This window comes from Copadichromis virginalis, linkage group LG4 (assembly GCF_057382275.1).
Source record: "Copadichromis virginalis isolate Kocher_CV1m ecotype Utaka linkage group LG4, C_Virginalis_male_GT1.1, whole genome shotgun sequence".
Lineage (NCBI taxonomy): Eukaryota > Metazoa > Chordata > Actinopteri > Cichliformes > Cichlidae > Copadichromis > Copadichromis virginalis.
Genome location: NC_140621.1, coordinates 32,698,693 through 32,726,465, shown reverse-complemented (window position 1 = coordinate 32,726,465; position 27,773 = coordinate 32,698,693). Strand labels below are relative to the sequence as shown.

The following is a 27,773-nucleotide window of genomic DNA, read 5'->3' as shown; positions in this document are numbered from 1 at the left end:
CAAGTGCTAATTAGATTTTACTTTTAAACGACTGATAATATTTTCTGGTGTTACAGCAGCAGACTGATGATGAATCTATAGAAGGAAGAACCTGAAACAGCAGAAAACTGAGGGTTAATGTTCAGTCGTTCCTGCGATGAAACAAACGCTGCAACACAAAGACAATTTTCCTTGTTTTGGAAACTTATGTGGATCTGAGACATGCCCACAGGCAGGTACTTCTCTCTAACAAAGTAAACAACTGGGTAACATATTTTGGTTTTGGAGTGTAACATATAAAGCTTCACAGTTTTTTTAAATAGATAGAATTTAAAAATGAATTTGGAAATAGTTCCAGTTGAAGCCAGACGTGAGGGATCACGGAGCGGCTTGGCGGCGCTCTTCGGGGGCTGGTTTACTCCCCCTTTCACCGTTTTTGAGTTTGTTTTTAGAAGCTGGTAAAGAAAAAAAGAGCTTTTAAAACTTGTCTTCCCCCTCTGCCTGCCAGCAAAGCGCCTACAGTCTGAGTTCAGTTTGATTGTCTCCATCCCACAATGAGTCACAAACAAAAAGGAGGAAGTTCGTGTTCCTTTGGTTGGGGGGGGAATCCATCCTGTGAGAAATACTGACTTTGGGATGAAGCTCACGCCCTCCGGTATTCCCAAATTGCACTTTATCGTCCACTAACGCTCTTCCTTCAGCAAGTTGCCAAAGTGGAGGCTTTGATGCCTGCTTTGGAGTCCATGTTGGCAACCAGAAGTTTAAGTGTGTCTCCGGATGAGCGAATCAGTTCCCGCCCACTGAAACGAACACACAATAAGTTGGAAGTCAGTTGTTGAGCCTTTCGCTTTACCATGATACCATAATGACGTGTTTTAGATTTCTGCTACTTTCTATTTAAAATGTTTATATTTAGAGTCGAAAGATTAAAAATACAAACAGTGCTGCGATTTCCATGATACCTCACATTAATCTGTGAACTGTTTTCTTAGATGTCTTAAGTTTTCTTTATATGATTTTCTTTTTTGTGCTTTTTATACTTTACTTACATGGTATATGTTTTATTAAGCACAGTTTATCATGTGTTTTGCTGTTGTTAAAGCTTTGGTAACAACAACGGCCTACATGACCTGTGCTGTACCTCAATATGGCTCCACTTCCATGATATGTGCTACTACTTAGATCAACCTTTAAAAACTTTGCACTGCTAATCAATTGTACGTTGACGACATCCAAATAGACTTACATCAGACACCGACTCCTCCTGTCCTTAACTATTGCTAGCTAGCTTTCTTTGCTCGGTCTCTCATGTGTTTATGTTGGACTGAGTTTTTGCAAACATCACAATTGCAATTGATATGCCATCTGTACTTTTACACTCACATGCTATATTCCATCCCGACCAGGCTGACACCGTTCACGGCCAGGATTCGATCGCCCGTTCTGAGTTTCTGACATTTGGCGGCCGGGGACTCGGGAACGACTGACTTCACATAAATGCCGCTCATTCTCAGCGGTGTTTTCTACATGAAGACATAAAAACATGACAAAAAAATGTGATAACTTGGAGCATTGAAGGGATTACAACATTTTTATAATTAAGTTATAATTTAAATCTATATGCCCCTCATATTTGCTAAATATTTTTTCATCCCTGGTGGGAGTAGAATTTTGCCATGATGCTGTAAACACATTAGAGAGGTGGTTAGAAAATTTGTTGATTGAAAGTTTGCTGTAAAAGAGGAGTGACACACTGCAGAAGCTCTGCAGTAAAGCAGAAAAAGATATTTAAGCTCCCAAGAGGAGGATTTGTATTTTTATTACACAGCTTAAAAGATGTCTGTCAGAATCAACAGATTAAAAAAATGACATAAAAAGAAAATGGAAGAAAATCAAGCAAATATTGCGGTGTAGGTGGAACTTGTTACATGTTGGTGTTTTCTGATCATTCTGCCAAACAATTGTTTAACTACGTATTTCGGGATAAGCATAAGGAAGCAAACACATCAGATTCAGTTCATTGTAAGAGTTTTATTGTGTTGTAGCACCTTATTTGTCACAGTGTCATTACAGTGTTAAGCACTGATCTGTAGAGTCTGGACTGCAGGAACATTTAGTGATTAAATGAGAGCTTTCAGCCTTCCAGCAGTTTGCAGTCTGAACTAATTAGCGTCCGATCTCATCAGTTAAACTCACTTCCTCCTGCCTACTACTTTATTTACAAACAGTGATTGTGAATACGTACCGTCCCATCTACGAGTGCCAGCCCGAGACCGTGAGGCCCTTTGTGGAGCTCCACCGCAAACACTTCCTCTCTGTCTTCTTCTTCCTCTGCTGCTGCTTCCTCGTTTCCCGTCTTCCTCCCAACACTTCCACTGGCTAAACAAACACAGACAAACACATCAGATCAAAGAGGTGTCCAGGAGTTGATTCCCACACTGTTCTCCAATAAGTCTGGTGGGTGGAGCTTCTGCATGTACATCACAGACTGAATCTATTTTCAGTCTTTTTCACGCTGCTATAAAAGATGGACGTAGCCACAGTGACGTCAGCCAATGATGCGTGGCCAGAGCGTTAGCTGTTAGGGAAGCTAACAAGCGTTTCACATGACATAATCTGAGGCCTCAAGTGAGCATTAGAGGAACTGCAGATTTTCACATCATTTTATTTTATTTTTGTCCTGAAGTTGCCGCTTGGGGTCGTCCTGTCAAAACACCATCGACAGCAGCCTTCCCCCTCCCCAAAAATAAACCCTGATCCCCCCCCCCCCCCCCCCCCCTCCTCCCCCACTGTCTGCCCCCCACGCAGGACCTGCCCCGAACAATACCGCTGCCGATTAAGATTCCACGCACCAACCCAGCTGTAAATTCCCATGACGGATCCGCCGCTGCTTTCCTTCCCTGACATCACCTCCCCTCTGTCATCAAACCTTCACCAATCATCACGCGTACCTGAAACCTCAGAGCTAGATGCAGGCGAGCGCAGGACGAATATAAAAACTCTATTTACATAACTTACAGCATGATGCTCAAACGCTTCATTTTATTCATTTGCTTCATTTTAAAAAACAAAACACTGACAACATCATTATTATTATTATCATTATTATTATTATTATTATTATTATTATTATTATTATTATTATTATAAGGACAAAACAGAAGAAAACAAAGTTCTTTTTTTGTTTTTTTGCCAATATTCTTAAAGAAAACTTTTAAAAATAGCTTTCCTTGCAGAATGTGTCTCAGTTCTTATGAAGTTATATTCATGCCACATAAAGTTTTCATGTGATTTTGGAGGTTTTAGAAGCTAAACAACTGAAAAAAATAGCTGTTGGTTGTTATCACATGAACTTGGGTAACCTTAACTTTAACTGTCTAGGAAGGGACAAATTTATCACTTCTCATAATGATTTATTTAATACTTGATGAAAATACTGAAGCGTTCAAATTCCCCTGCAATTAGACTGAACAACAATGGGCTTTTATCATAAAACTGTAAAGAGAAAAGAAAACTAAAGCTTTTCCTCTTTACTTTGGTCTTAGTTTAATTTACAGTTAAACGTTGCAGATTTTAAAATCATATAGGAATGTGCCAATTATTTTCCTTGGAAACAATTTTATCGTTAGTTCATAAAGGCTAAATAAAAATACCAACACCCCCCCCCCACACACACATAAGTGCTTATCTGTAATGGAAGAAGGAGAAGCAGGAAATTATTCAAACAGTGGAAGAAATGAACATTTAACATTTAATGGATCCACCTTTATATAAAAGTATAAACGGTGCAGATTAAACTGAGGGATTTCCTGCCCTTAAGTAGAGAGAAGGTGCCAGATGGCTCAGGTCCAGTGTAATCCTCAAAGCTTCTCAGCAAATTACTTTTGTTAAAAGCGTTAAGAGGGAAAACACAAAGCAACAAGTGACCAATGAGAGTAAAGACGTCTGATTAAGATCAACCAAATCCTGCTTCTGTTGGAGCGCTGAGGCCCACCGGGGCATCTGTCAGCGAGCGCCTTAGCACAGGTGATGAAAAGCGTTCCTGCAGGTTCAGATGTGAGGGATCGTTGGAGCAGATCCTCCTTCCTGAATCCACTACAGCACTTTTAACCATTACAGCCTCTGTTTTATATGCATGTTGTGTCTTTGGTGTGTATTTGGTAAATGTCTTGAGGAAATTTTTCTACCTACTTTGGGACTAAAAACACATCTTAGAGCTGAAGGCAACAAGCAGCTCCAGTGGCTGTGGCTCAAGAGGTGGCGCGAGTCCCCAACTAACAGAAACCCAAATTTCCCCTGAAGGCTCCACCACAGTGTGAGTGTGCGTCATGCCGTGTTGTCCGTCTTTATATACAGTCTCTGGATGTCGTTATTTTTCACAGTTGGGTCGAAAAATGTTTGAAACTTGGGAATTGACTCATTATTTTCTCAGCGACTCCCTCTCACTCCTACAGATGACCTCATGACGGAGGCGTCCATAAACAATAGGGGTGGGAGAGGAAGCTCTCTTTCCTCTGCACAGTGAACCCACCCTGAGCAGCCTTCCACTTGAAATTCCTGACCTCCAGAGTCAGTAAAAGAAGAAGAGGAGGAGGGCGAAGCCACCTTTATGTGGACAAATATGCAGCCGGCCCACAGGGTCAGGCTGCTAAATACTCCCCTAAAGACTTAAAGGGGGTTTGAGAAGGAGACAAAGGTGGGAGTCACCCTGTGTGTCATCTGAATTAAAACGTGCTGCGTGCCAATGAAGCCAAGAAAGAACTACAAAAATGTGGTCAGGTTGTTGGCATGTGCACCAACTAAGGGGGCTCAATCTTTGTTTTAGTGACTGCTGAACATGTTCTACGCTCACTGACAACCAAAAAACCCACTAAAGCATCTGAGAAGCCAGAAAAACATAAGCTGAGCTCTGAAAATGATTTGCAGTACTGATTAACGCTCATATATTTTCATCAATGGCTTCAGGCCCTCGTATCCCACATGGAAGTTGTTGTGTTCTTGAAACATCTTTACAGCAGAAACAAAATATAAATAACTTTTATGACAGTAACTTCATACCAAACCTATGGAAGGTGAATGTTTGTTAAAGCCTGATGTTCAGGGTTCAAAGAGTAGATAAATAGATATTTAGAGCTTTGTTTGGGTTTGTATTTACTTGAGATTCAGACTGATACTTCTTTCCTGATTTGTAGCACACTCTTACCTTTCTTTAGTTGGCGGGTGCCCTCCTGCAGGTCAGCCTCCAGCTCAGCCAGCTCCATCCCCTGTGGGGTGTTGGGTGGCGTGAGCAGGCAGGATGGGTCCAGCGCCAGGCTCTTGTGGTAGCCCATGTCGGCCTGTCCTGGGAGGGTGTTCTGCAGCTCCAGGCTCTTCAGCTTCTGGGCCAGGACGGCCTCACAGCTGCTCAGGTCACCGGGAGGGACTCGGGCCTGAGCTGGTTCCGCAGATGTAAGAGAATCTGGGTCTACCGGGTCGGAGACCGCCTGTTCGGCGGGATCCTGGGCGACTCTGACCGAGGCCGAGGTCGCAGACTGGCTGTCTGTAGTCGTCTCATTGACAGGCTGAGTTTGGGCAAAGTAAAATTAATCAACAGAAGACGCGGAAACATCAAAGTGTCTCATTTACTGCTGTCTCGTTATGGCGGCGCAGAGAGCTCGTTACCTGCTCCTCCGCTTCGGGTTCGGCTCGGGTTTCACTGCGAGGAAGCTGGCTGATGAAGTCCTGCAGACGTGCGAGCTGTTCAAACAGCGCCGGCTCCACGATGGGTTTGCCTAGCTCCAGGTGAAACGTGCTGCTGGGCAGGATGAGCGGCGGGTGGTTGTCGAAGCTCTCCAGGATGTTGGCTGCGCAAATGAAGAAGAGGAGAAGGGAAAGTCCAATCACCATCCATCAAAAACAACCTGAACTTCATTACAACTCTAATAAAATTTGATCCTGCATGTTTATGTGGAGCTGCTGGGTTTGGTTTAACGTTGATTAAAAGCAGTACATACACTACAGGCTGTTAAGAAAGGCTTTGATCACGGGTCACCAGACTGATACCAATTCTTTGTAATCAAGGAGACCAGTAAATTATGTTTTTAATTGTGACGTGCAACCAATCAGTAGCTCTGCAGGCAGCATGTTGCACTAAACCAGAATGGTGACTGTAGAGAGGGCATCAGAGCTGAATCAGGGGCGATCCCCTAGTCACCATCGTTCGCTGCCTACACGGAAAATCTGAAGTCACCACAAATAAAAAGAAATGCAGCTTCATTAAAGCGCAAACTTCTAATACGTCAGCCAAACTGGTGAAAGGTGGTTCTCACAAACAGCTGTAGCTCAGAAGGAGACGTGCCGGCTGAAACATTTTTTTATGGTTACAGCGATAAAAGGGTTGTTTTATCTTCACTTAGTTAAATATTTTGTATCCTTCGCATGATGAATACCTCTCAACAAAATCACTTTGATGGAATCTGGTTAATCTGAAGTTGGAGGTGAAAAAGGTTAGAGTGAGGTGGTGGTGGTGGCTGCGAGTTAACTGTGATTGGTGGAAACAGGCTGACAGGCCAGGATTACTCTCCACCGTACGCCCACATTAATCCTGCCAATGTTCATTTTTTTTCTCAGTTTCAGCTCGTTAAGCGGAGTCTTGCTCCCCCGATGAAGAAGCTTCACTCCAGCAGCTCTGAGTTAGAGTGTAAATCTTTTAACTCTGAAGTTTGCTCGACTTTCTGGAATAGTTTTGTTATCAGTTCATTTGCAAAACTAACAAGATATAATTAACAATTCATTTTTTGAAATAATAATCTTTATATTGATTATTGATTATTATATTGATTTATATTGATTGACATCTGAAATCCATGTTTTTTTTACATTTATATTTTAACTTTGATTTTTGTTGAGATTGACAGCTTTGGGCCTCCGTAAATGTTACACCTCTACACCTCGACCTCTAAATAAATATGCACAAAACCATGAAAGGAGACGCGCTCACAGCTGCACAGGATAAATACCTGACAATATAGTGAGTATAACAATAAACAGGCGTCGTCAGCTGATGTTTCAGGAATTTCAAGATTGCTTCTCAGCTGCTGAGGAGAGTCTCTTCTTCTCTTTTTGTTTTTTAATCACATTATTAAACCTGCTGCCTGCCCTGTTATTTATAATGACATATTCCTCAGTCAAAATTGTCTGACAACAAGTTTGAGCATGCAAAGCTGCACAACAGGTCGTTCTGATTCCTCCTGAGTGAGGAGTCTGATTACTGCAGTTTGCTGTAAACAAGGTCGTCTTGTAGGGAGGACAAAACTGAAAATGTTTCTAGTAACAAAACAACACTTGCAGTATGAAGAACTTCACAAAAACTGCATTAAAATGCACTTTGTCAGCTCTTTGTCACAGCCTTTTAATTATGAAATCCAAGCAAAAGTAACGGGAACTGTTGATGACAGGAGAATGTATTAGGCAGTTGCATTTATTATTCATTCCCAATAAAAGTTATTACAAAAAAGGCATCACAGTTAGCCAAAACCCAATGTGATGTTTTTACATTTGTAAATATGAAACATTCAAATATTTGCATACATATTAGGGGCATTAGAAAAATATATTTTTTTGTGCTAATTTGCTTAATCAGAAAATGTTGGTTTATTTTTCTGATTGGCAGCAGCTGAAGAACAGCAGCTCGTTCATACCTGCCACGAGTCAATTAACAACATTCTTCTCAAAGGTGCTAAACGCTCTCAATTACAGACGAGGTTTGGCTCTTTGAAGTTTGAGATGAGTCCAAACTCATCGTTTTTCAGCCTGCAGGGTTACTTTAGTGATGGGCCGTGCTTTAGCCCTAAAACAGAAGGTTTTCCTAAACCTGACTAAGATGTTTTTAAGGCCCGAAAAAACCAAAACATAAAGGTCTGACTAGGCCACTGCTAACCCTCCAACCTCATAATGTGACCTTTGCAGGCCTCTAAAATTGATCATTTAGAATCTGTGCATTAAGTTAATCCTTAGAACGATTTTAACTGGAAACTGCTCGTTAAATCGACTGTTATTAACTATACTGGGGCCCAAATGCTCCAAGTGTCTGTTCCAAAAAAAAACAAACAATCTCTGAGTAGCACTGAGATTTAAAAACACTTCAAATTCTTTCAGTTACAATAAATCGATCAGTGTGGCTGTCCTCTCAGGTGTTACAATAAAATAGAGAGAATTTATGGGGCTATGACTCATGTTAGTAGTAAGAAGAAAAACTTGACATGACTTTGAAAGCATTAATATAACTTTGGATGTAGCAGCAGCGAGGTTTGGAGGGTCGCTGAGGTCAGACGGGTTGACTTACAGTGCTGTGCTTCCTAAAGAAATATGGTTAGGCTCTTAAACACATTAGCAGAGGGAAGATTTATGAGAATTGGAGGATAGAATGAAGGTTAACTTGTTCTCAGGAAAAGTGCATGTAGAGACTCAAACACCATAATATGGCAGGAAGAAGACACTGAGAAGGACCAAACTTGAGCTAAGAAAACATCTGCGATGATCCGTCCACAACAGCAATTCTTTCTGAAGCATTCAAATATTTGGTGTTTGGGACACTGTGAGCCCGTGGGCTGTAGTTACACAGAGAACTAAAAACGTGCTGCACACGAACAGAGCTGGTAAAAAGCCGGACAGGCTAAAAATGACCACAGACGGGACACAAGGCTGCTACGTCATCATTCAGTAAGTCTGTTCTTTACCCGTTCTGAAGGCGTCCTCTGCATCACCCAGTGACGGGCTCCATCCGGGGGGGCAGGCCTTCCCAGAGTTGTACTCCCTCAACATGTGGTGAAGCTGGGCGGGTTTCAGAGCAGAGAACTCGGTCCTGAGAGAAACCCAGGATGCCTGGAAGGACATAAAACGACAAAGAAAAGACAAAAACATCAATAAACACGAGGCAAAGCTCCTCTGAAGCTCTTCATGGGTTAAAATATGGGTTCATAAAAGAATTTCCCTGATGCTTTAGTTTTAAGTAGGAGTCATAAAAGCTCCTTATTGGACTGTATTTTTCCCATCATGCTTCCATATGAGCAACTCTCTCATTTACATGCAAAGTATTCTAAACTAACTAGATAACATGCAAACAGGAAGCTGTGGTAACACGGCCTCATGGGAAAAATGTGTCCACAGTAGCACTTAAAGTTTCAGTTTTTCTTGTGTTTACTCTCCAGTGAGAGGTGCGCGCTAAGTTTCACTAATCAACTCGTCCTGCGTGTTCTGTGCAGCGTGAGAACTGTAAACTCGCCTTTATCTCCACACTCTTAGCGGGAAAGTCCACATCGTGAAACATGGTGATCGCCTCACAGCTGCAGCCACTCAAGCACACTTAAGACAATATTTGATATTTGATCTTTTGATGAGTGCAGCAGTATAAGGATACAGGTGAGTCACCTGGTTGTGTTATTGAACCTACGGAGTCCAAAAGGATCAAAATTAAATACTTAAAAAAAACATTATCCTTATAAACATTAGTTTAGTTTGTCTTTGTCTTCTTTGTACGATGAGCAGAATCCCAGAAGGAGATGTGCTTGTTCAGCTGCACAGGCCTTAACGACAGACAGACGCTGATAATGAGTGTTTTTCCGAAACATCGGGTGATGTCATCCTGCCAGCTGATCTGAGCTGAGCGTCTGCTGAAGGTAGCTCGAGGACACGGAAACAGGCGAGTCGCCTGGCTGCGTCATAGTGTGTTTGAAGTCCAAAATGATGCAAAATTAACAAAAACATAACCAAATCATACTCAATCATCTTTGTCCTTTTTTATTTTATTATATCCTTTTTGTTTTGTTAGTATGATGACATGTTATGACATCACTCTGCCTGCTGATGTTCCTGAAACACAGAGGATTCCTTCTGCTGGAAGTAGCTTGAGGATATGGAAACAGGTGATTCACTGCATACTATTCATGCATCTGTTACAGGACAAACTTTACAAACATGACACCTTTCATTCGGCCTGCTCCCACTTGAACTACTGAAGGTAAAGACAGTGCTCAGACTTGCTGGGGCCAACAGAAGCTGGAAGCTGCTCGGCCACAAAGACGCCACGCTGAGCCGAGGAGAAGAAGATGAACTTTAAGTTCCGCTTACAAACAACCCAAACTTTAAAAATGTCTCATTTTTAAAGATGTCTGAGATTTAATGTCCCCCTAAAATAAGGCCCTCCAGATGCCATGTTCTCTGGCACAACAAGCGACACCACTTCCCACATCTGGTAATTTACAGCTGTGCCAGCGAGCCACTTCAGCTCTTAGCAGCTCCAGATGGAAAAGCAGAAATCTTCAGAGGGTGTGCCGTTTAGCGGCAGCCACCAAGCGACCTCATGCCAGGGGGGAGGGGCGGCGAGAAGCAGCAACTCCGAGGCAGAAAAGACAAAACGCTGCGCCCGTCAGATGAGTCATGGGTGGTGCTGCGCGTCATGCAGTAAAAACAGGTGTCAGCCTCGCAGTGTGAAACCAGAGTTATGGTTCAATAGTCAGTAAATGTTTCCGTTTTTTAAACTGGGTATATGAAACACAGAGAGTGTACATCATGTTCTTTAATAATCAATAAGTGTGCTGTAGATGAAAGACTTCTTGAGGTTATGCACTGGTAAAAATAATGGTTGTTTTATATGACTGAGGTTATTTAAAGACAAACCATGTGACCTCAGACTGACACAAGAAGGCCTAAATATAAACTCCTTACCCGCCCACCCCTCAGTCAGGGCCAGCTTAAACTGCCCTCGTGTCCTTAAGTAACGTTAACTAACTGAATGACCTTCTAGGTGCTTTGTACCTGGGGAACTTTGCAGGTCCGTTTCCCTTCAGTGGCTCAGTGTTTAATAACATACTAAGTGAGAGCTCAGCTTCCTTCTTAGAGTAAACAGGATCTGAACAGGTAGCTATGTGAACAGCCTGCTTAAGGACGGACTAAAGTGGCGAGCTACCGCAGCACCACACAGGCTGAAGTGTAGACACAAATATGAGCAGGTTGTTCTCCGATTGTCTGTCAGCCTTTAAGATGATTTTTCTCCGCTCTGTGTTTGAACAGCTCCTTAAACGAGGCCTTAACCTGATAATTTCTGAAGTGTTAGTCCGAGCAAACAGGATATCCTCATCACAGCCAAGTGAAGTCAGCCACACCTTCACTGGCAGTGTGACATCAGGGTTTAAAACATTTTAGTGTGTTTACTCTGTTTCCTCATACTGCAGCTGTTCTCAAGGGGACAATAACCACAAAGCAAGAGCGTGCTTCCACAGACAGCACTGGCCTCGGCTCTGCGGCAGTGCTGTCAAACATGTGGCCCGGGGGCCAGAACAGGCCTGACAGTGCGTCTGATTCAGCCCGCTGTATGTTTTCTTTTTTCTTTTAATATGATGTCGGTTATTTTGTGGTAAAACAGAAATCCTTTCTTCTTCTTTCATTTTTTCTGTTGCTTCTTCCCTTTCAATGCTCATTTTCTTCATTTTTCGTTCCGTCTTTATTTTTCTAATTTATCTATTTTCTTTCTTTTTTACTCTTCTCTCTTTTGTTCTTTCATTTCTTTCTCTCCTTCATTTCATTTTCCTTTTGTTCCTTTCTTTGTGTCTTTCCTTTATTCTTGTATTTCCTCTGTTCCTTCGCTTGCTTTTCGTTGTTTTTCTCCTCCCCCTTTTATCCTTCTTTCCTTTGTGTGCCCCTTCCCTTTCCTCCTTCTCTTCTCATAACTGGTTTTTACTCGTCCAGTTTAAGATCAAACTGGTCTGTAAGGGGACCACAATCTAAAATGACTGACACGCTGCTCTGCGGTGTTACTGGTCACCATAATGTTTGACAGAAGGAGCCAAGAGTTTGGAAAATGTAATTGAGCTTTAGATTTCCCCAAAAATGGAAAGTTTTAAATGAGCCAGAAACATTTAACTCGTACACATTAGAGGAAATACTCGGGCTGGCGTAAACGTGACTCTGCCGCTCGGCTACACCCGCCTGCGGTAAGACAAACAGGAAAGGAAAAGAGGATGTCCTCTGACCTGCAGCAGGGTTTCTTTGGGTGTGGCCAGCAGATTGACAGCAGCAGAGAGCTTCTGGAAAAACTCTGTGGCCAGATCACCCAGACCGATGCTCTGGATCCAGTCCATCAGCAGGTCCAGGTTGGCCCGGATCTGCACGCCTCGGGACCACTGATAGAACCCAGCGACAGATCCTGAACAACAACAGAGAGAGGACATGAATGATATTTAAGTTTATTTGCACGTCAGCTTTCATTAGAAGTTAAAGAAAGAGAAGCATAAACATTCTCATACATATAAAAGAGCAAAATAAGACAAAATATGAGAAAACAATAAGAAGACAGACTACAAAGAAACTCACAGTTAATATTATATTATGTGCATTAAATGAGAAATAACAGATCTTACCTCTCTCCATGAGGGTGTTGAAGAGCGATGCATTGATGAAGAAGAACAGGTAGGCGCAGAGCTGTAACGCGATGTCTGGATGCACCTGGAAGGCCGTCAGCAGCTTCAGCGCCTCCTTCAGGACCTCCAGGATGCTCTCAAGACCATCGGGCACTCGCAGCTGACCGCTCTCTGAGAAAGGGTTCCCATCCAGCAGGCCAGACAGGGCTGAATACATGCTCTGTGGAGGGGGTAGGAGACATCATGAACTACTGACATGAACTCCCTTTGTTATGCTGTGACTCAAGAAACAACTGAAAGCATGTAATGGCACATTAGGGCCCTCTGAAGGTAAAAACAGTAAAAATAGTGAATTTACAAAAAAGGGCAAATTTAAATACGCAGAAAAACTTGTGTATTTTTTTCTAAAAGGCTAATTTATAAGTAATTACACAAAGAGAGGTGCAACACAAATCACGTGTAAGGTGTGCAGGACATCATAATAAGACAGGAAGGCATTCACAGAGTGAACAGGAAGCCCTGCAGAAAAGCCCGAGGCTCACGGCACAAAGGGCAGCTGTAGAGACATGAATAGCCCAATGCTGCAGTTACACCACAGTTTGACTTATTTCAGACACACATGCGAGTATTTTAAGGGCCCTTTTCTTTCCTGATAAACTAAAGTCTTTTTCACACCGTTTTTGGCTCTCCTAGAATAAAGTCTGTTTTTTCTGCTAATTTGCTCAAAGAATAAACTTAAAGCATAATTTCACGGTTATACTTGCATCTCATTTTGTTCTTGGTGCTTCTATATGTCTCACTGAACAAGAGCACCTGTTGAATTGTTGATCGGAGCCTCTTTTTTTTAAACTTGTAAATCTGTGCCGTGCCCAGAAAAGCTAACTAAACACTCAAAAATGATTCATACAACATAATCTGTTTATAACAGTTTCATTCTCCCACAGATTTAATGACTGTATGGTAGTGCTATATTTGCAGCATTCATAACCCAAACATGACCCTCCCTGCTGTTTGTGTGGAAAACGTGGGCATTTTTCTGATCTCCTAGAAAGTGAACTCGATGCTGAAAATCTGAGGCTGCATGGCAGCAAGTTTGTATTTACTTTGAGCTCAAAAATCCACCTGCAGCTTGAAGGAAGCAGACTCTACACTGACAGATTTACAGTGTAGATAAATAAACCTGCAAGCTTTTCGTACTGAATACTACCTCGCCGTCAGCTCTTATCACTCCTCGTGCTGCTGCTTAGACAATTCTGCCATTGTTTCACACGCATGACATCAACCGCTGCCTCATCAAACACACCAACACACTCACACAACATGACTAAGATAATGAGCTCAGACACGCTGACAGAGGCCGTAACCCTGCATGCCTGAGGCAACAGGTCAGCTGATAGTTTACAGTGAAACACAGCAGACCTGCAGGTGTTGAGCTGGGCTGATGGTTTAAAATTACTTTCTGTGCACATAGACGCCTTTTTTCTGCTTCTTTAACACATTTTTTCCACAGTTTTATTTACAGTGTAGTCACAAATAGCTTTAGCAGGGAGAAAAAGAAGAACTGAAGAGTCATACTTCACAAGAAATTAACAAAAAGACCCTTTTTGACTCCTCCTCCCTTCCTTTTTGTCTTTTGGGTGTTTCTCATATGACAACTTGTCTTCCTCTGCAGGAAACAGACTCATAGCCGCTAATCCTCCCTTTCTCCAACAGAAAAACAGTCAAGTGAAACATGTATAAGTAATACATGTCAAGACAATTCAGAGTACATTATATTCTCAGTAAAGGTGGAGCTGAGTGAATACAGAGCCTCAAAAGTGATAAATTAATGTCTGACAAACAAAACACTTTATAAGACTAAAAACATACAATAAGAGAATTATATTTTCAGAAAGTCATTCGAAAAATCTTTGAGTAAACAAAACAGGACAGGCTGTTCCTGCTTCCTTCCTCAGAAGTTGCAGGGTTGTGGCGGTGGTGCAGTTTCTACTCATAAAAATCCTCAACATCCCAGACTGGTTTCAGATTTGTAAAAATATGCTGTCTGGCATTTTATCTCTAAGAAGGCAATGATTAAAGTTAAAAACAACTGAAATTCCAACCCCTCCCCCCTTTTTAAAATCTCTAACATTAACATATGAGTTGTAGTGTCGTATGCTCAGATTTAAGGTGGATTATCTTTCTCTGTCAGTCTTCCACTGCTAAATTCTTCACATTTAATGTTTTCTAAAATAAAGCTCAAACACCCAATCCAATGAACCTTAATCCACCATCATTTTGGAGTGGACAAGAGCTTTAAATGTTTGTGCTTTAATGTTGACTGGATTTGGTGTAAACCAGACAGCCTTAGAGTGCCACTTCAGCCTGGGAAAGTCACATAAAATCAGCCTAGGAGTGTCTCATCAGGCTGTAAAACTACAAACCCGACTGCTGTCAAATCCAAATCCAGACACAAGATGATTCCCAACATTCACAAGTCTAAATCAAAGAGTGTGCCCAGAGGTTTTAAGGGTTTAGAATAAATTATCTTCCTAACATCTGTCAGTTACTCACGTTTCCCTTTACAGTATCTTGTGGTGTTCCTCAGGGCTCTATTTAAGGGCCATGTTTTTTTTATCCATCCATTTTATTCTTTTTAACCCTTTCAAGCATAGTGGTCACTACAGTGTACAGCTATTCAAAGGCTGTTTTCTTGTATTTGATGATATACTTGCACATAAACACAACGCAGAGTGAATATTATTTGTGCGTTTGTCAAATTCATAAGTCAAAACATATGTTGTCCACCTAAGTGTACATGTATAAAACGCTCTGAAAAGTACATATTAAAAAAAAAAAGAGTTCAAAACTCTGTTTTTCATGCCTGAAGATGAATAAAAATACTTAAGAAAAAAATCCTGATTGAGGTTGTCATAATTCATGCATGAAAGGGTTATGGTCACGGGGATGCTGGAGCCAGCTGTCACAGGGATGACACAGACACAGTCAGCCCATTACCCTCACATTGACACCTTCTGGCGATTTAGAGCCGCCAATTAACCGAAGATGCAAGTCTTTGGACTGTGAGAGAAAGAGAGTACCTGGAGTGAACTCATGGGAAGAACATGCAAACTCCACACAGGAAGGCTTCAAACCATGCTCTCTAGCTATGAGGTCACACTGCTAACCACCGTATCCCCGTGAAATAACAACATAGAATTCATGCCTGAGACTATAAAGACCTAAAAAAACTGTTTGTAATAGATGCATGTGGAGATGTTGTTAAAGTCTGTTGGTTATCACATCTTAATCTGAAGTTGAATCTTACAGTTACAGCTGCATATTTTTAACTTGGGCGGATGCAGATTTACCACTTTTGGCTTTGCATCATTGGGCGTCTTTGCACAGCAATTGCCAGATATGTTCTGGTCAGTCCTGCTGATTATGAACATGAAAATGTGTTTTTCATTTTGTTTGCTGCATTTTTCTCGACGTTTAATTTTGCTTTTCAAAATATTCTGTCATGTAACTCGAAAGCTGGAGAACATTTTCACATTGTGGGTCTGCTTTTGTTAATCAACAAACCAAAGTGACCCAGAGAGAGAAGACTGTGTTTATGTTGCACTCAGTGGAAAACAGTGTATTTAAGACATTTAAAACATTTTAAAGACCAGCAGACACCATCTAATTATCTTTTTGACAAAAACAGCGACAAGCTGGTTTGCTTTTAATTGTTCAATTTTATGTCAGATATTCTCCATCCACCATCAGCTGTGTCCTGGCTAAAGAGCCACATTTACACTAATTATGTTTTCATTTAGTCTGCAAAATAATAATTCCGCTGTTCATTTTTGTTTGTGTTTAAATCCTCTATAAACCACACTAAAACACACCTGCTGTTCTTTAAAGCGTTTTGCAATGTAGCTTCAACATTAAAGAAAATGCTCACATTGCAGTTCTGGTTTATGTTATTTAACAAACCAGTGTAGCCTCGAGGGAGAGGACTGTGTGTGTGTTTATGTCGTGGTCAGTGGAAAAGACACTCGCTCAGTATCTCACAGGCCTTTCCTGCCTGAGAGTTTGTGTTTCCATTCTGTTATTGTGTTTTCTGTCTGGACAACGCTCAATGAAAACAGAATACGCTGTTTGCACTAGACTTCCTGGTTCATGTGTGACCAACACTGAGATTAGAGAGGCCAAAGGAGATGTGATGTAATTTTTATGTGAGCTCTTTATGTTATCAAGCCAACCTTTGTTAGGTAGTAGACGGTCTGCTGGAAGGTGAACATGATGACTTCCTCCAAGACTGTCATGGCTTCCTCGCAGGCTGTCCGAGTGGATGATATCTCAGAGTCAAGCAGACCTGTAGAGACATACAAATAAGTCTTAACAGCACACACACAAACACAGACAGCGGTGAGAAGGATGAATGCCCACCTTCATCCTCCTGGTCCAGCCTCCATGGCAGCAGCTGTGGGACTTCATGCTGGATGAAGTGCAGCAGTTCGATGGAGTTAGCCATCCACAGCACCAGCGGCTGCAGGCCCGGGATCAGCTCCTTCATACTGAGCAGCTGCAGCTGCTCCGACTGCTCGTCGCCAGAGCTCCTGATATAAAACAACCAGTGGGAGATTAGATCTGAAGCAAGCCTGAGAAGACACTGTGAGCTGTCTATAAACAGAAAAAGGTTGTTACAAAGACCCAAGTGTCCGTTCAACAAATGTGATATTTATTGTATTTTATTGAACTACTTTAACTTTTATGTTCTTGTGTTTAATGAAATTTTTAATTTACTGGTTTTCTGGATAAATAAACTCCATCTTATCCTATCCATTCACTCTTAACTTCCCCGTTAAGGTTTAACATTTAACTGATTAGTACTTTGATAACCAGTCACGTGTTGTTTTGGGAGGTTTGAGTTTACTAAACAATTAAATGTGGGATGTTTTAAAAATCAAGCAATTACTATTAATTCTGCAGATTAACTGATATTTAAACTTACTATACGTATGTTTTGCCTCCAACATGACAGCCATGCTAGTCAGTAGTCTTTGGTTATCTAGTATAAAAAGTGGTCTCCATGTCTGCTTGCTTCAAACCATTTACAGTTAACTTCCTTTTTAATTTCTGCAAATCAGCAAAATACTGTGCGTGGTTAAGCACAGTTAAACACAAGTTCCTGCTCCACTTCAAGAAGCCGCGTTTTGTCTTTTCCCAATAAAATGAGTCAAAGTTTCTGATTTGTGATGGACTAATTAGTTAACTGACTGAAAGCAAATGTAGGAGGTGTTTTTATGGGTTTGTTATGACTCGCTGTGTTTTCTACTGCTACACAGCTGTTCGCTCTACATGTCATGTAGGTCATATGATCCTTTGGATTCCTCCCTTTTATCGAAGCCCACACAATGACCTCTGACTCAGAATCTGTTGACCTTTGATAGCTTTTCTCTTGCTGAGACAGACAGTTTTTAATTCTCATGATTATTCGTGATCACAACACAAACTTAGCTTTTTGTGCACAACCTAAAATTAAAATAACTTAACCCTTTTCTAGAGGATCATGTTAGTTTCATTCAGAAAGTATAAGAGGACATATATCTTGTACTCACATTTCTGGCTGGATTGCTGCAAGTTCCTTTGTCTTCTCCTAAGGGGGACAAAACACAGATAAGACATTATTTCATGGCTGCTTTAAGTTTACTAATGGGATGTAATGGGATGGAAAGCTGCTGTCAGGATATCCGAACATAAAGCAGTGTCAGTTTTGCTACTGAAAAGCATGGATACAGGCATTTTTGGCCTTATTGCACATGCAATAGGAGTGGATGACCATTTAAATGAGTCATACAGATGTGATTTGATAATGTTTGTTGCACACAATTTACTGTAAATTGTACTAAATTTTATTCCCCAAAAAGTATGTTTTATTTTCCGCGTGATGCAGCTGTGACAGGAATGTTGATTTCTTTGGAAAGCCAGGGGAAGTTGTTATCAGAATGAGTGCGTAATTATTGTAGATGGAAGGCTCAAAGCTGTGAGCAGTGCCTGGGCATTTGGTTCTGTCCTGCAGCTCTTCATTCAGTCCTCAGTGTGAATGTTTAGAGTCAAATCTCACATATTTCAGGTCCTTAAAACTGAACCTAACAGAGCAGAGATCAACTGAACCTGATAAAGAGCGTTACTTACAAAGTATAAAGGCAACCAAATTACTTTTTCTAGTATTTAGTGACAATTTCTAAACAAAAATTGCTCCATAATGGAAACTGCAGAGCGCACAATAGCATCTGTGTGATTTTTCTCAGCGGTGCACACATACACAGAGCTCTGCGACATCAAAAATGGACTTTAAAACTTCTTCTAAATCTTCTTTCTAGTATCAGAGCTGTTAGATTTTTAACCTTAACCTTTTTAACCTTATTATCACTCTCACATTTGAAAACCCTAACCCCAAGCAAAAAAAGAAAAAAGAAAAAAACTGACTGGAAACCCAACTGCCAAATAATGCTTTGGTCATTAGATTTAACGTGCTGCCGAGTTTTTGTCCTTACCCATGTAATGAGCTGGATCTGATTGGACAGCTGAAGCAGCAGCTGTCTGAAATGCGTCAGCTCAAATGTGGAGGCTGAGTGCTGGATGCAGAGACTCAGCAGGAAAGCCGGTGTCAGCTTCGGTTCATTCCCACTGGGGTCCAACATGTCCAGGATCTGTTGTAGGACTCTTTCCTCCTGGTCGAGTTCATAGCTCAGCGAAGCCTCAGTGCCCTCCAGGTCTCTCCAACGAGGAGGTAAAGGCTTCCTCTGGAGCTTTTTCCTAGCCACCAAGGAGCCGCATGAAAAACAAGAGGTCTTTGAGTCAGAGTTTGGGCAGAGTCTGGTCATCCAAGGAGGCGTGTGGAGTGATCCTGGTTTGCTTGTAGGATCCTTAAACATGAACAAGTAGTGTTTCCCCAAGCCAACCAAATCTCCTGGATTCAGTTCAACCTCCTCTTTAAGGAGTAAACCATTTCGGGTCACGGGAGCTCCATGAAGGGGCTTCAGCATCGTCAGCGCCTTTCTGTGCTCTCCTCCTGTGGAAGTTTGGCTGTTAGAGTCCAGTCGTCTGACACAGCAGTGCTGTGGTAACACATCTGGAGCAAACAGGAGGATGTCCACCTTCAGCCTCTCCTCATCTTCTCCAGTGTGATGCTCCCTGCAGCAGCCAAAGATGGTGGTGGTCCCACTCATGAGATAGATGACAAAATCCTGCAAAAAAAAAAGAAAAAAAAAAGAAGAAGACATTTGTATCAAATGTTTCGCACAATAAATTCAGCTGCAAATCTGGCAGATCAACTGCTTCGGTTTCCATTGTAATATCCCCCGTTTACGCTGGTACGCGCCCCCAATTCCTCCTGGTGTGATCTTTGGTAAGCTCTAACTGAAGACCTTGGCAATATTTAACTGTGAAGCCATATAAGTTAGGTTACAACTTCTATGACACAAGAAGTTGTAACTCAAATATACTTTATCCAATCTGGCATAAACTTTTCATTTAATCTGCCAGTACTGACTAAAATGTGATAAGCACAATCCAACATTCATGACTTTGTCACTGTGGGTTCCGATCAAGCCATAGGAGTAGTGGGTGTTCTCTAATGCCACCTATTGGGCACAGGAAGTGATTTGTAACTCGTTTGTGGAACTGCCAAAAAGAGTCCAACAGTTTTAGCTCTTCCTTAAATCACACCTGTACACAGAAAACTGATGGTGGATGGAAAGCAGTAAAAAGACTCTTATTCTCTGTTTATCTGCACAGGTTTTGGCTGTGATTACAGTAACGAGCGCAGCTCTTTGCGAGTGAAATGCTCTCGCTGTTGGACTCTGTACCACCAGCGAAGACTTCCTGCTGTGTCTTCCATGACAGCAACAACACAAGCTTTCATTTTGCAGCCTTAATTCTTCCTCTAATGCAATTCTATTCTTCAAGCAAACATTCATTCAAAGTAGCAGTCAGCGGGAAGCCTGGGATTGATTTCCTTGTGTAACACTTTGGAAATAAACCAGGAGTGTGCGTGCAAGCAGCAGTAGGATCATCTGGTAAAAGTACAACTTGAACTGGCAGAGCAAGGCAGGACAGGAATGGAAGGGCTTATGAGCGAGACGGTGAGGACCAGGAGCTCAGGGTCACCACGTTAAGACTCTTAGTCAGGCGATGATAGCCTATCATCTCTGCTGCCTAAAGCCAAGCAGCCTCAGCGTGAAGGCAGGGCTACAACAGCATTCATATGAGAGGGTGTTATTGCTTTGTTACTTTTAAGATATAAAGGCTATTTATAGACAAAATGATTAATAACTGGGATGCATTGCTGTAATGGGTAATGGTATCAACCAATATTCCACCAGTCAAACAATATTCCACCATCAACCAATATTCCACCAGTCAAACATATGCTGACTCCACCATCCTGACTGAAACACACTCAAGCTTGCTTAAAAACGCAGCTCATTCAATAACAATAAAAAGTTAATGGGCATCGCGCCACCGCAGAAGTTGCGGCTCAGCATCAAAACTCTCTCTCCAATGAAATAAATGCCAAGGAAAGCCAAATTCAGTTTTGTTTCTTTGGTCTCCAACAACACAGTTTCAAAAAACAACGCAAAAATCAGCTTTCAGTTCCTGTTGCACGACTGCTGGTCCGCCACAGACCCGCCTCGTTCCTTTGCTTTGGCTTTGGGTCGACCCATTGTTGCAGAGTAAGATTAGGTCGGCTGCAGCTCTCAGTGTGCTGCCGTGCTCCCAGCATCCTGCTCAGTCAGCAATCCCCAGCAGCGGGGATAAAAACACTGCGAGAAAGAGCTTCCTGTTCCTGGGAATGGGCTAAAGCCACAGCGTGCTCTCTGGTTTACTGTGCAAAAGAGATTTTTAAACAGGCGATGTTGACAAGGACAGATTTTGGAAGTAAGGACAGTTTGAAACAGAGGTCAGGTACACTGGTATGTTGATTACAGCACAGCAGTGTTTACATGCTACAGTTTATCCTTCTAATCAGGACTGCCTCTTTGTTCTGCCAAAGATCCTAAGCAGGTTTCCTTCTGACAGAAGGTTGAGCACTCTGTTCTTCATCCTTTCATTGACACATGATGACACAGGGCTCACCCTGAGCCCGAACAGGATCACCTGGTCCTAACACACCTGTGTAGCAGTGATTCCGCCCTGTCTGACTCTCTGACTGAGGGATTTTCTCCTTGCGTTACATAACAAGCTCAGTTCGCCACTATATGTTTCTCTTCCTCTTGTCTCTTTTAAGCTTGTTTGCTTACACGCTCACAGGACACACTCAAGGGCAATAACAGGTCTTCACAGAACCAGGTTTATTATACTTAACTAAAACTTTACAATAAAAATCAACCTCAAGTCTTTAAAATGTCAAAGAAGGAGTCCAGAAACTGCCTGCAAATCTGCTTGATTATAAGTTTTCAATCATCTGTAGGTCAGCTTTAAACTGTGGATACTATTATTGGCAATAACTTGGTTAAATGTGACCAGGCTGAAAACAGCACTGAAAGAGAACAACAGCACCCACCTGTAGCTGATATTACAGCAGCACATCGTTCTCTTCATTTCCAGATCCATATTTTTGTTGTTTGACTATACCAGAGCAGTTTTGCATGAGTGGCAGGTAAAATAAATAAACAAATAAAATCCTTATTTCTCTCACACGGGGTTTCGTGCAGGCCCCTCAGTTCAACCTCAATCCAAAACAAGCTGTTTTAGCTTCTCCAACTTTAGACTAACTTTCATGTGATTTGCTACCACTCACAAATAAGCAAGTGGGTGGGACTTCTTTCCCTGAGTTGACCAAATTAGGCTTATCCTCTATGTGACATCATACACAGCCCAGGGTAGGAAAAAAAGTAACTGAAACTGAGTGTTTAGAGCAGGCTGAAGTCTGAGCTTACAGGGATAACTGTTTCCTACAATGACCTCATTATCTGAAACTTTGGAGTTCAGAAAGGTCTCATCTGCTTAAGGTAATTATAGTTATATACAGATACCTTAAGTTGGTCTGCCACTCACCTGTCTGTGGCTGTAGCCCTGCAGCAGGAGGAAATAAGGGAAGTCAAAGGGTGGGTGGATGGAGTACTGGGTTGTGTTATCATCGCTGCTCTCCGTCTCTTCCTTTTCCATGCCAAGACGCAGCACTTCCTTGTCGGCCTCAGCCTCGGGATCCTCTCTGAGCGCACTCTGTTGGGCCTTGCTAGCCTCCTTGCCCATCGCGGACAAATCCATCTCGCTGAGGCTCCTCCAGATGCCGAGTCCATCTGTGTCCTCCCCACTGCTGTCCACAAACAGGGAGGTCACTCTGGAGCGGGTCTTCTGCAGCTTACGAGCCTGGGCATTGATCCCTGGGTGGACAAGAAGATGCTATGTCATCGAGTGTGTTGACACCTGAGTATGTTTCACGACTCATTTTGGACTTTTAAAAAGTCTTTATCTTCTTACTATAAAAAGCTTCCAAAGTTTGGTGCAGTAATTAATTCACTCTATGCTGATGATGCTAGACTCTATCCGCTTGTTAGTCTCTTAGAAAAAAATGATCTAAAATAAAATCCACAGAGCTCAAGGACGTCTTAGTTTATCAGATCTTCATTACCTAGAAACATCCGGCAGCTCTTCTTCTTGTGGTATACTTAATCTCAATTAATCAATCTCAGGTGCGCTGCAGTGATATTTCTAACTGACAGATTCAAGGCAGAATTGCACAGGGTTATGGTCAAAGATGACTTTTGTGATTATTACAAATTAGTAGTAGTTCACAGGTAATACTAGCCCGACTACAGCTTATGTTACTTAGGTTTTTGTATAATTTAGTTCATAACATCTACTTAATTATATAAACAACAATAAAGAACATCATATAGATCAAACTAAATATACTAAAATAGAGATACATAAAGTGTTTGATGCTCCAGTTGCCTCGTGTCACTTAATTAAAAAATAACTAATTCAAATTCAGAAATAAACCATTTAAAATTAAATCAGGACAAACACAGCAGAAGACTGGACTTCTCAAATTTGTGTGGCCTCTATTAATAATGTCAGCTTTAGACAAACTTTGAATCGGCGCCAGGAAAAACAGAAGAACTACCTCTCGTGTTTTTAAAGTTATCTTTACGATAAACAGAAATCCTCCCAAAATTACTCCGGTCATCCGAGCTGACTCCAGCATAACACTTTTCTGCTCTGGCTTCAGTTCAAATGCAACATAACTACAGGAAAAAGGGGGGAAATGTGCAGGGAAGGTGAGATGTGACCACCTCTATCAGATACCAGCAGCCGCTCTGTCGGCCTGACGTAACACAAACACTATTCAGCTCGTTGGGAGCCATTAAGCGAGGTGGAATGTCCACAGGGTCCGGCTTCACACCCGGTGCTCCACTGCCCTTATCAGCTGTGGAAATGGGTGTTTTCCACATTGTTCAGCACTGCTGTGACAGGCTGGGCTTGATGCCTAAAAACCCGGCGGAGGTAAAAGGCAGCTTTCCCCCGGTCAGAGAGGAGGAAGGGGAGGGTAGATCACAGAGCTATGAGAACCAATGCAGAGCTGCACAGATATAGAACTCTAAACGCCAATATTTGAATGTGACTTAGATAAGTCTTTTATGTATTAAACCATTTTTGTAGTCACCCAATACTCTCATGTGTCACCAACAGCTTCTCAACTGCTTTCTCTGTGAATCACCCTGCATGAATTTTTCCATGAAAACTGAAAGCAAAGCAACACTAACTAATGCTAGCTTAGAAATGGAGTCTATTAATCACCAACAAATTACCAGCTCATAGAACAACACAGAATCTAACAAAAACTCTGCATACAGGGAAAAAATATCTGTCTTTAATTTTTGTCTTTGTTAATTTGGTCTACCCTATAATGAAACCTGTGACTGCCTGTGTTTATACTAAACTTCTGAAATCTTAAAATCTGACAAATACCAACCAGTTTCCTGACAGCTAAAACAAACTAGGAAAAAACCCCTAAACATTCTTAAACTAATAAATGAGAAAACTCAATCTGAAAATGAAACTGGAACGCTAAAAACTAATAAACACTGTAGACTAAACACTGTACCTTTTTTAAAATGTACAATCAGCTCAAAAACCGTAATTTTAAAAAAATGAAGAAAACCTTCAGTAGAAATCAAATTATAATTAAGGTTATCTGTAATTTAAGCTTCGCGCTATCAGACCAATCCTGATTAAAAAGCCGTCAGAGTGTCGGTCCAGAGCTGAAAGGGACCACAACAAACGTGAGCCAAAGTCAACAGGACCGCTCAGCCCCCAGAGCGCAGGAAGTCAGTTCTGACAGAAAGAAAAACACAGCAGCTATAGGCCTGGTGGGAAGAGCTGCGTTGTGCCTTGATGCTTTGCGAGGACCTTATGGACCCTTGAATTAAAGCAAAGAGCAGGGCAGCTTTTGTTTCCTCCTGACCTCTGCTGCATGACTGTTTGAACCAGTGATAAGAGGCACAATGAAACCCAGCAATAAGAAACATCTAAGGCTCCCAAGGCTAAGGCTCAGTGATTGATAACCCCAGTGGGAGGATGTTAGGGTCACGGTGCAGGTGTTAGGCACCATGCATACCTGCTGTGATCGTGTCCCTGTCCTTTAAACTTTGCTCTTCCACGCTCGCCCGCAGCTGGATCTCAAAACGCCTGGAGAAGCCATCCTTCGGCTTCCACAGCGACTGCAGCATCAGGGGCCTCTCGCTGTCACCCACAACCCTAAAGCACTCTCTCTTCCACTGGTTATCAGCCCCCGTCTGGCCAATAACGTCGCACAGCACGTAGTTGTTGGGGTCTTCTTTTTCCAGACAGTACCTGAAGAGAAAAAAACAGAGAAATGAAGCATTAGCAATAAGTCTGGAAGTTGTTTTTCACACTGAAGCAGTCGTAAATGTTTCTGATTTCTAAGTTTCCCCTTTTTGTCCTCAACATCGGCTCAGAATCCAGACATACTTAATTTACAATTAGATCAAATAGACAAAAGCAGTAAATTCTCACATGTTAAAATCTAGTTTGACCTAAAAGTAGCACTACTTCACTTTTACTTTGTTTCTTTTAGGAATAAATCTTATTGCAAGGACTCAACAACATGTTTTAGGACCAAGAGAAAACCTCTTGCCTTTCCAAGGCCTGCTTCACCAGCTCCTTTGCACTGGACTGAGTGGTAGCCAGCACACTCTTGTAGTTGGTCCCCTGGCAGATGTCACTGCCAAAGATCTTCAGGATACCAGGAATGGACATTTGGCTGGATAGCTCAGCCGGGTCGTCCACAACCTGGAGGTCTCCAGACAAGCTCCCGCCACTACCACTCGCCACCTGGACATGCCGTCCACCGTCTCTCAGGTTGGGGCTTTGGTTGAACACAGTGGAAAACCTGTTGTTGTGGCGGCGGATTTTGCTCTTGGCTGGCTGCCGGACGCCAACGCTCTCAGCAGAGCGGACAGTGCTGTTCGAGTTGTTGGACCTGATTGGAGTGAGAGGACAGAACACTAAAAGATCCTGCACACGAACCATGATCTGTCTAAAGTTCTCCACTTCAGACCCAAATTTAGAACTGAAACAAACCAGGATTTTGTTTTTACAGTTATCTAAACTCATCAGCTAATTGTTTGGTCTCTGTGAACCTATTTAAACCTTTACATAAGTCATTATGTTACCTTAATCAATAGACAACTATGTTATTCTCATTTATAGCATTTCTATTGAAAAAAAAGCAGAAATACAGTCATAAAATCTAACTGAAAAGAAAACATGGGCCAAAATACTGCTAACATATAAAAAGTCATTACTAAGGCTGTGTAATTGCTCCTTTAATTAATATAGTTGCAATTAAAGCTATAACTTCGTTTTTTTCCTCATTATAGGTCTCCTACCTAAGACCAGATATAACTCATTTATCCTTTAGTACAACAGCTCAAAATAAAGTTAAACGCAACGTAAATGAAATTAAATGTTAACTTATTAACAATATTTTCCCCATAGTCTTAATTTCTAATATTATCATCATTACAAGCATTAATCATGCACATCTTTATATTCATCTCAACATCAAATGACTTAATTTCTTGGTGCACTGGTATAAAATGCAGATATAGCAATATAAATTATGTCTTAATGTGCAAAGTTATAACTGGAGCTGGCTAATGCGTATACTTAAAACGATTACATCTTCTAAAACTAATGCTGCTGCGATTATAAACCTTTATGTTTCTACTGGAGGTAGAAAACAGGGCAGTTCTTGTTTCCCACCGTTGCCAATAGCATTTATCATAGGTTGGAGTTACTCTCCAGTATTCTACACTGTAAGATTACTGCTGTAGTAAATTGGCGATATGTAAATAAAACTAATTAAAATAGATTCGATTAAAGCATGTAGAGACTTACTGGACAGATCCATTGCTGGGTTTCCTTCCCAGTTTGGCCAGGCGCCTTTTGGGAGAGCGGATGAGTAAACCCACGGGAAAGTTCAGGGTTTGTTTATTTACGTGGCTGCTTCTCTCCTCCGAAATCATTATTTTAACGTTTTTTCAGCTTCTACATAAACATGGTGAACATGGCTTTATTCACAACTAGTTTTCAGCGAGCGTAGTCTACTATTTCGACTCCCAGAAAATCAGGAAAAAGTGTGTAAGTACTCCAACAGTGTATCGGCATCCATGAGAGTTCACATTCCCACATATGCTGAAGGAGAACCAACTTCAAGCTGCTAAAATCGGACCGCTGGAGGGTAAAATCCAAACTGGAGTCGACGTTAAGGAGGAAATACAAAAAAACAGACGCTTACGTTGCTTTTTATCCGTTTCTGAGCTGTAAAACGAGTGAAATCAAAGCCAGGTCCATGATAAGAAAGCCGTTAACTCCGTCCGGAATTCTGAAGCGGACTGAATGAAACTACCTGCTGCTGCACGAGCCACTACAGCAACACGTCACCGCGGCGTCACGGTAAGGAGCGAGGGGGCGGAGCTAATCACAGCAACACGGGCATACACAACTGTCCTTCCTACTTTGTGAGGACCTGCGGGCACGTAAAGCGGAGTCTCACTTCTTTTAGTCTAATTAGTTAGCTAGTCTTTAGTCTCATCATACTACTTGCATAATACTATTAACCTGCCATTAACGTAAGCACTAAAACCACGACTAAACCTTTAATAAACACGCGCCTGAAAGTGAAAAACAGAAACGTTTTAATGTCCTCAATAGCTTGGTTTTAAATCAGGATCGGTCCCCACAAATGTATAGAGACAGGTATACACATGAACACACGTTACTTTATATCTATGAGAATCTCATATGCAAATAGGAGTGCCCTTTCATATATTTTTTAAAAATGTAATAGCAATATTTAAAAAAACAAAACATTATTTTTGGTTTCTTGTTTTA

General features: G+C 41.7%; 1 protein-coding gene across 1 annotated transcript; it reads right to left on the bottom strand.

Annotated features, from left to right (window-relative positions):
• Nucleotides 1-27,330, bottom strand: radil2a (Ras association and DIL domains 2a). The gene is made up of 16 exons (XM_085454988.1): nt 26,778-27,330; nt 25,513-25,857; nt 24,973-25,208; nt 22,407-22,735; nt 18,902-19,594; nt 17,963-18,000; nt 16,791-16,960; nt 16,604-16,716; nt 12,375-12,594; nt 11,988-12,160; nt 8,697-8,841; nt 5,641-5,822; nt 5,183-5,540; nt 2,225-2,358; nt 1,363-1,502; nt 1-779 (listed from the first exon to the last, which is right to left on the bottom strand). The coding sequence occupies exons 1-16, from the start codon at nt 26,903-26,905 to the stop codon at nt 677-679; spliced, it is 3,507 nt and encodes a 1,168-aa protein (XP_085311114.1). The 5' UTR covers nt 26,906-27,330; the 3' UTR covers nt 1-676.
• Between the last annotated feature and the right edge of the window lie 443 nt (nt 27,331-27,773).

Excerpts from the sequence above, each read along its gene's own strand:
- radil2a (XM_085454988.1), bottom strand. The coding sequence starts at position 26,905 with ATGATTTCGGAGGAGAGAAGCAGCCACGTAAATAAACAAACCCTGAAC. Across the intron at positions 25,209-25,512 it reads GTGAAGCAGGCCTTGGAAAG|GTACTGTCTGGAAAAAGAAG; the intron begins GCAAGAGGTTTT and ends TTTTCTCTTCAG. Across the intron at positions 16,961-17,962 it reads GCAGCAATCCAGCCAGAAAT|GAGCTCTGGCGACGAGCAGT; the intron begins GTGAGTACAAGA and ends GTTTTATATCAG.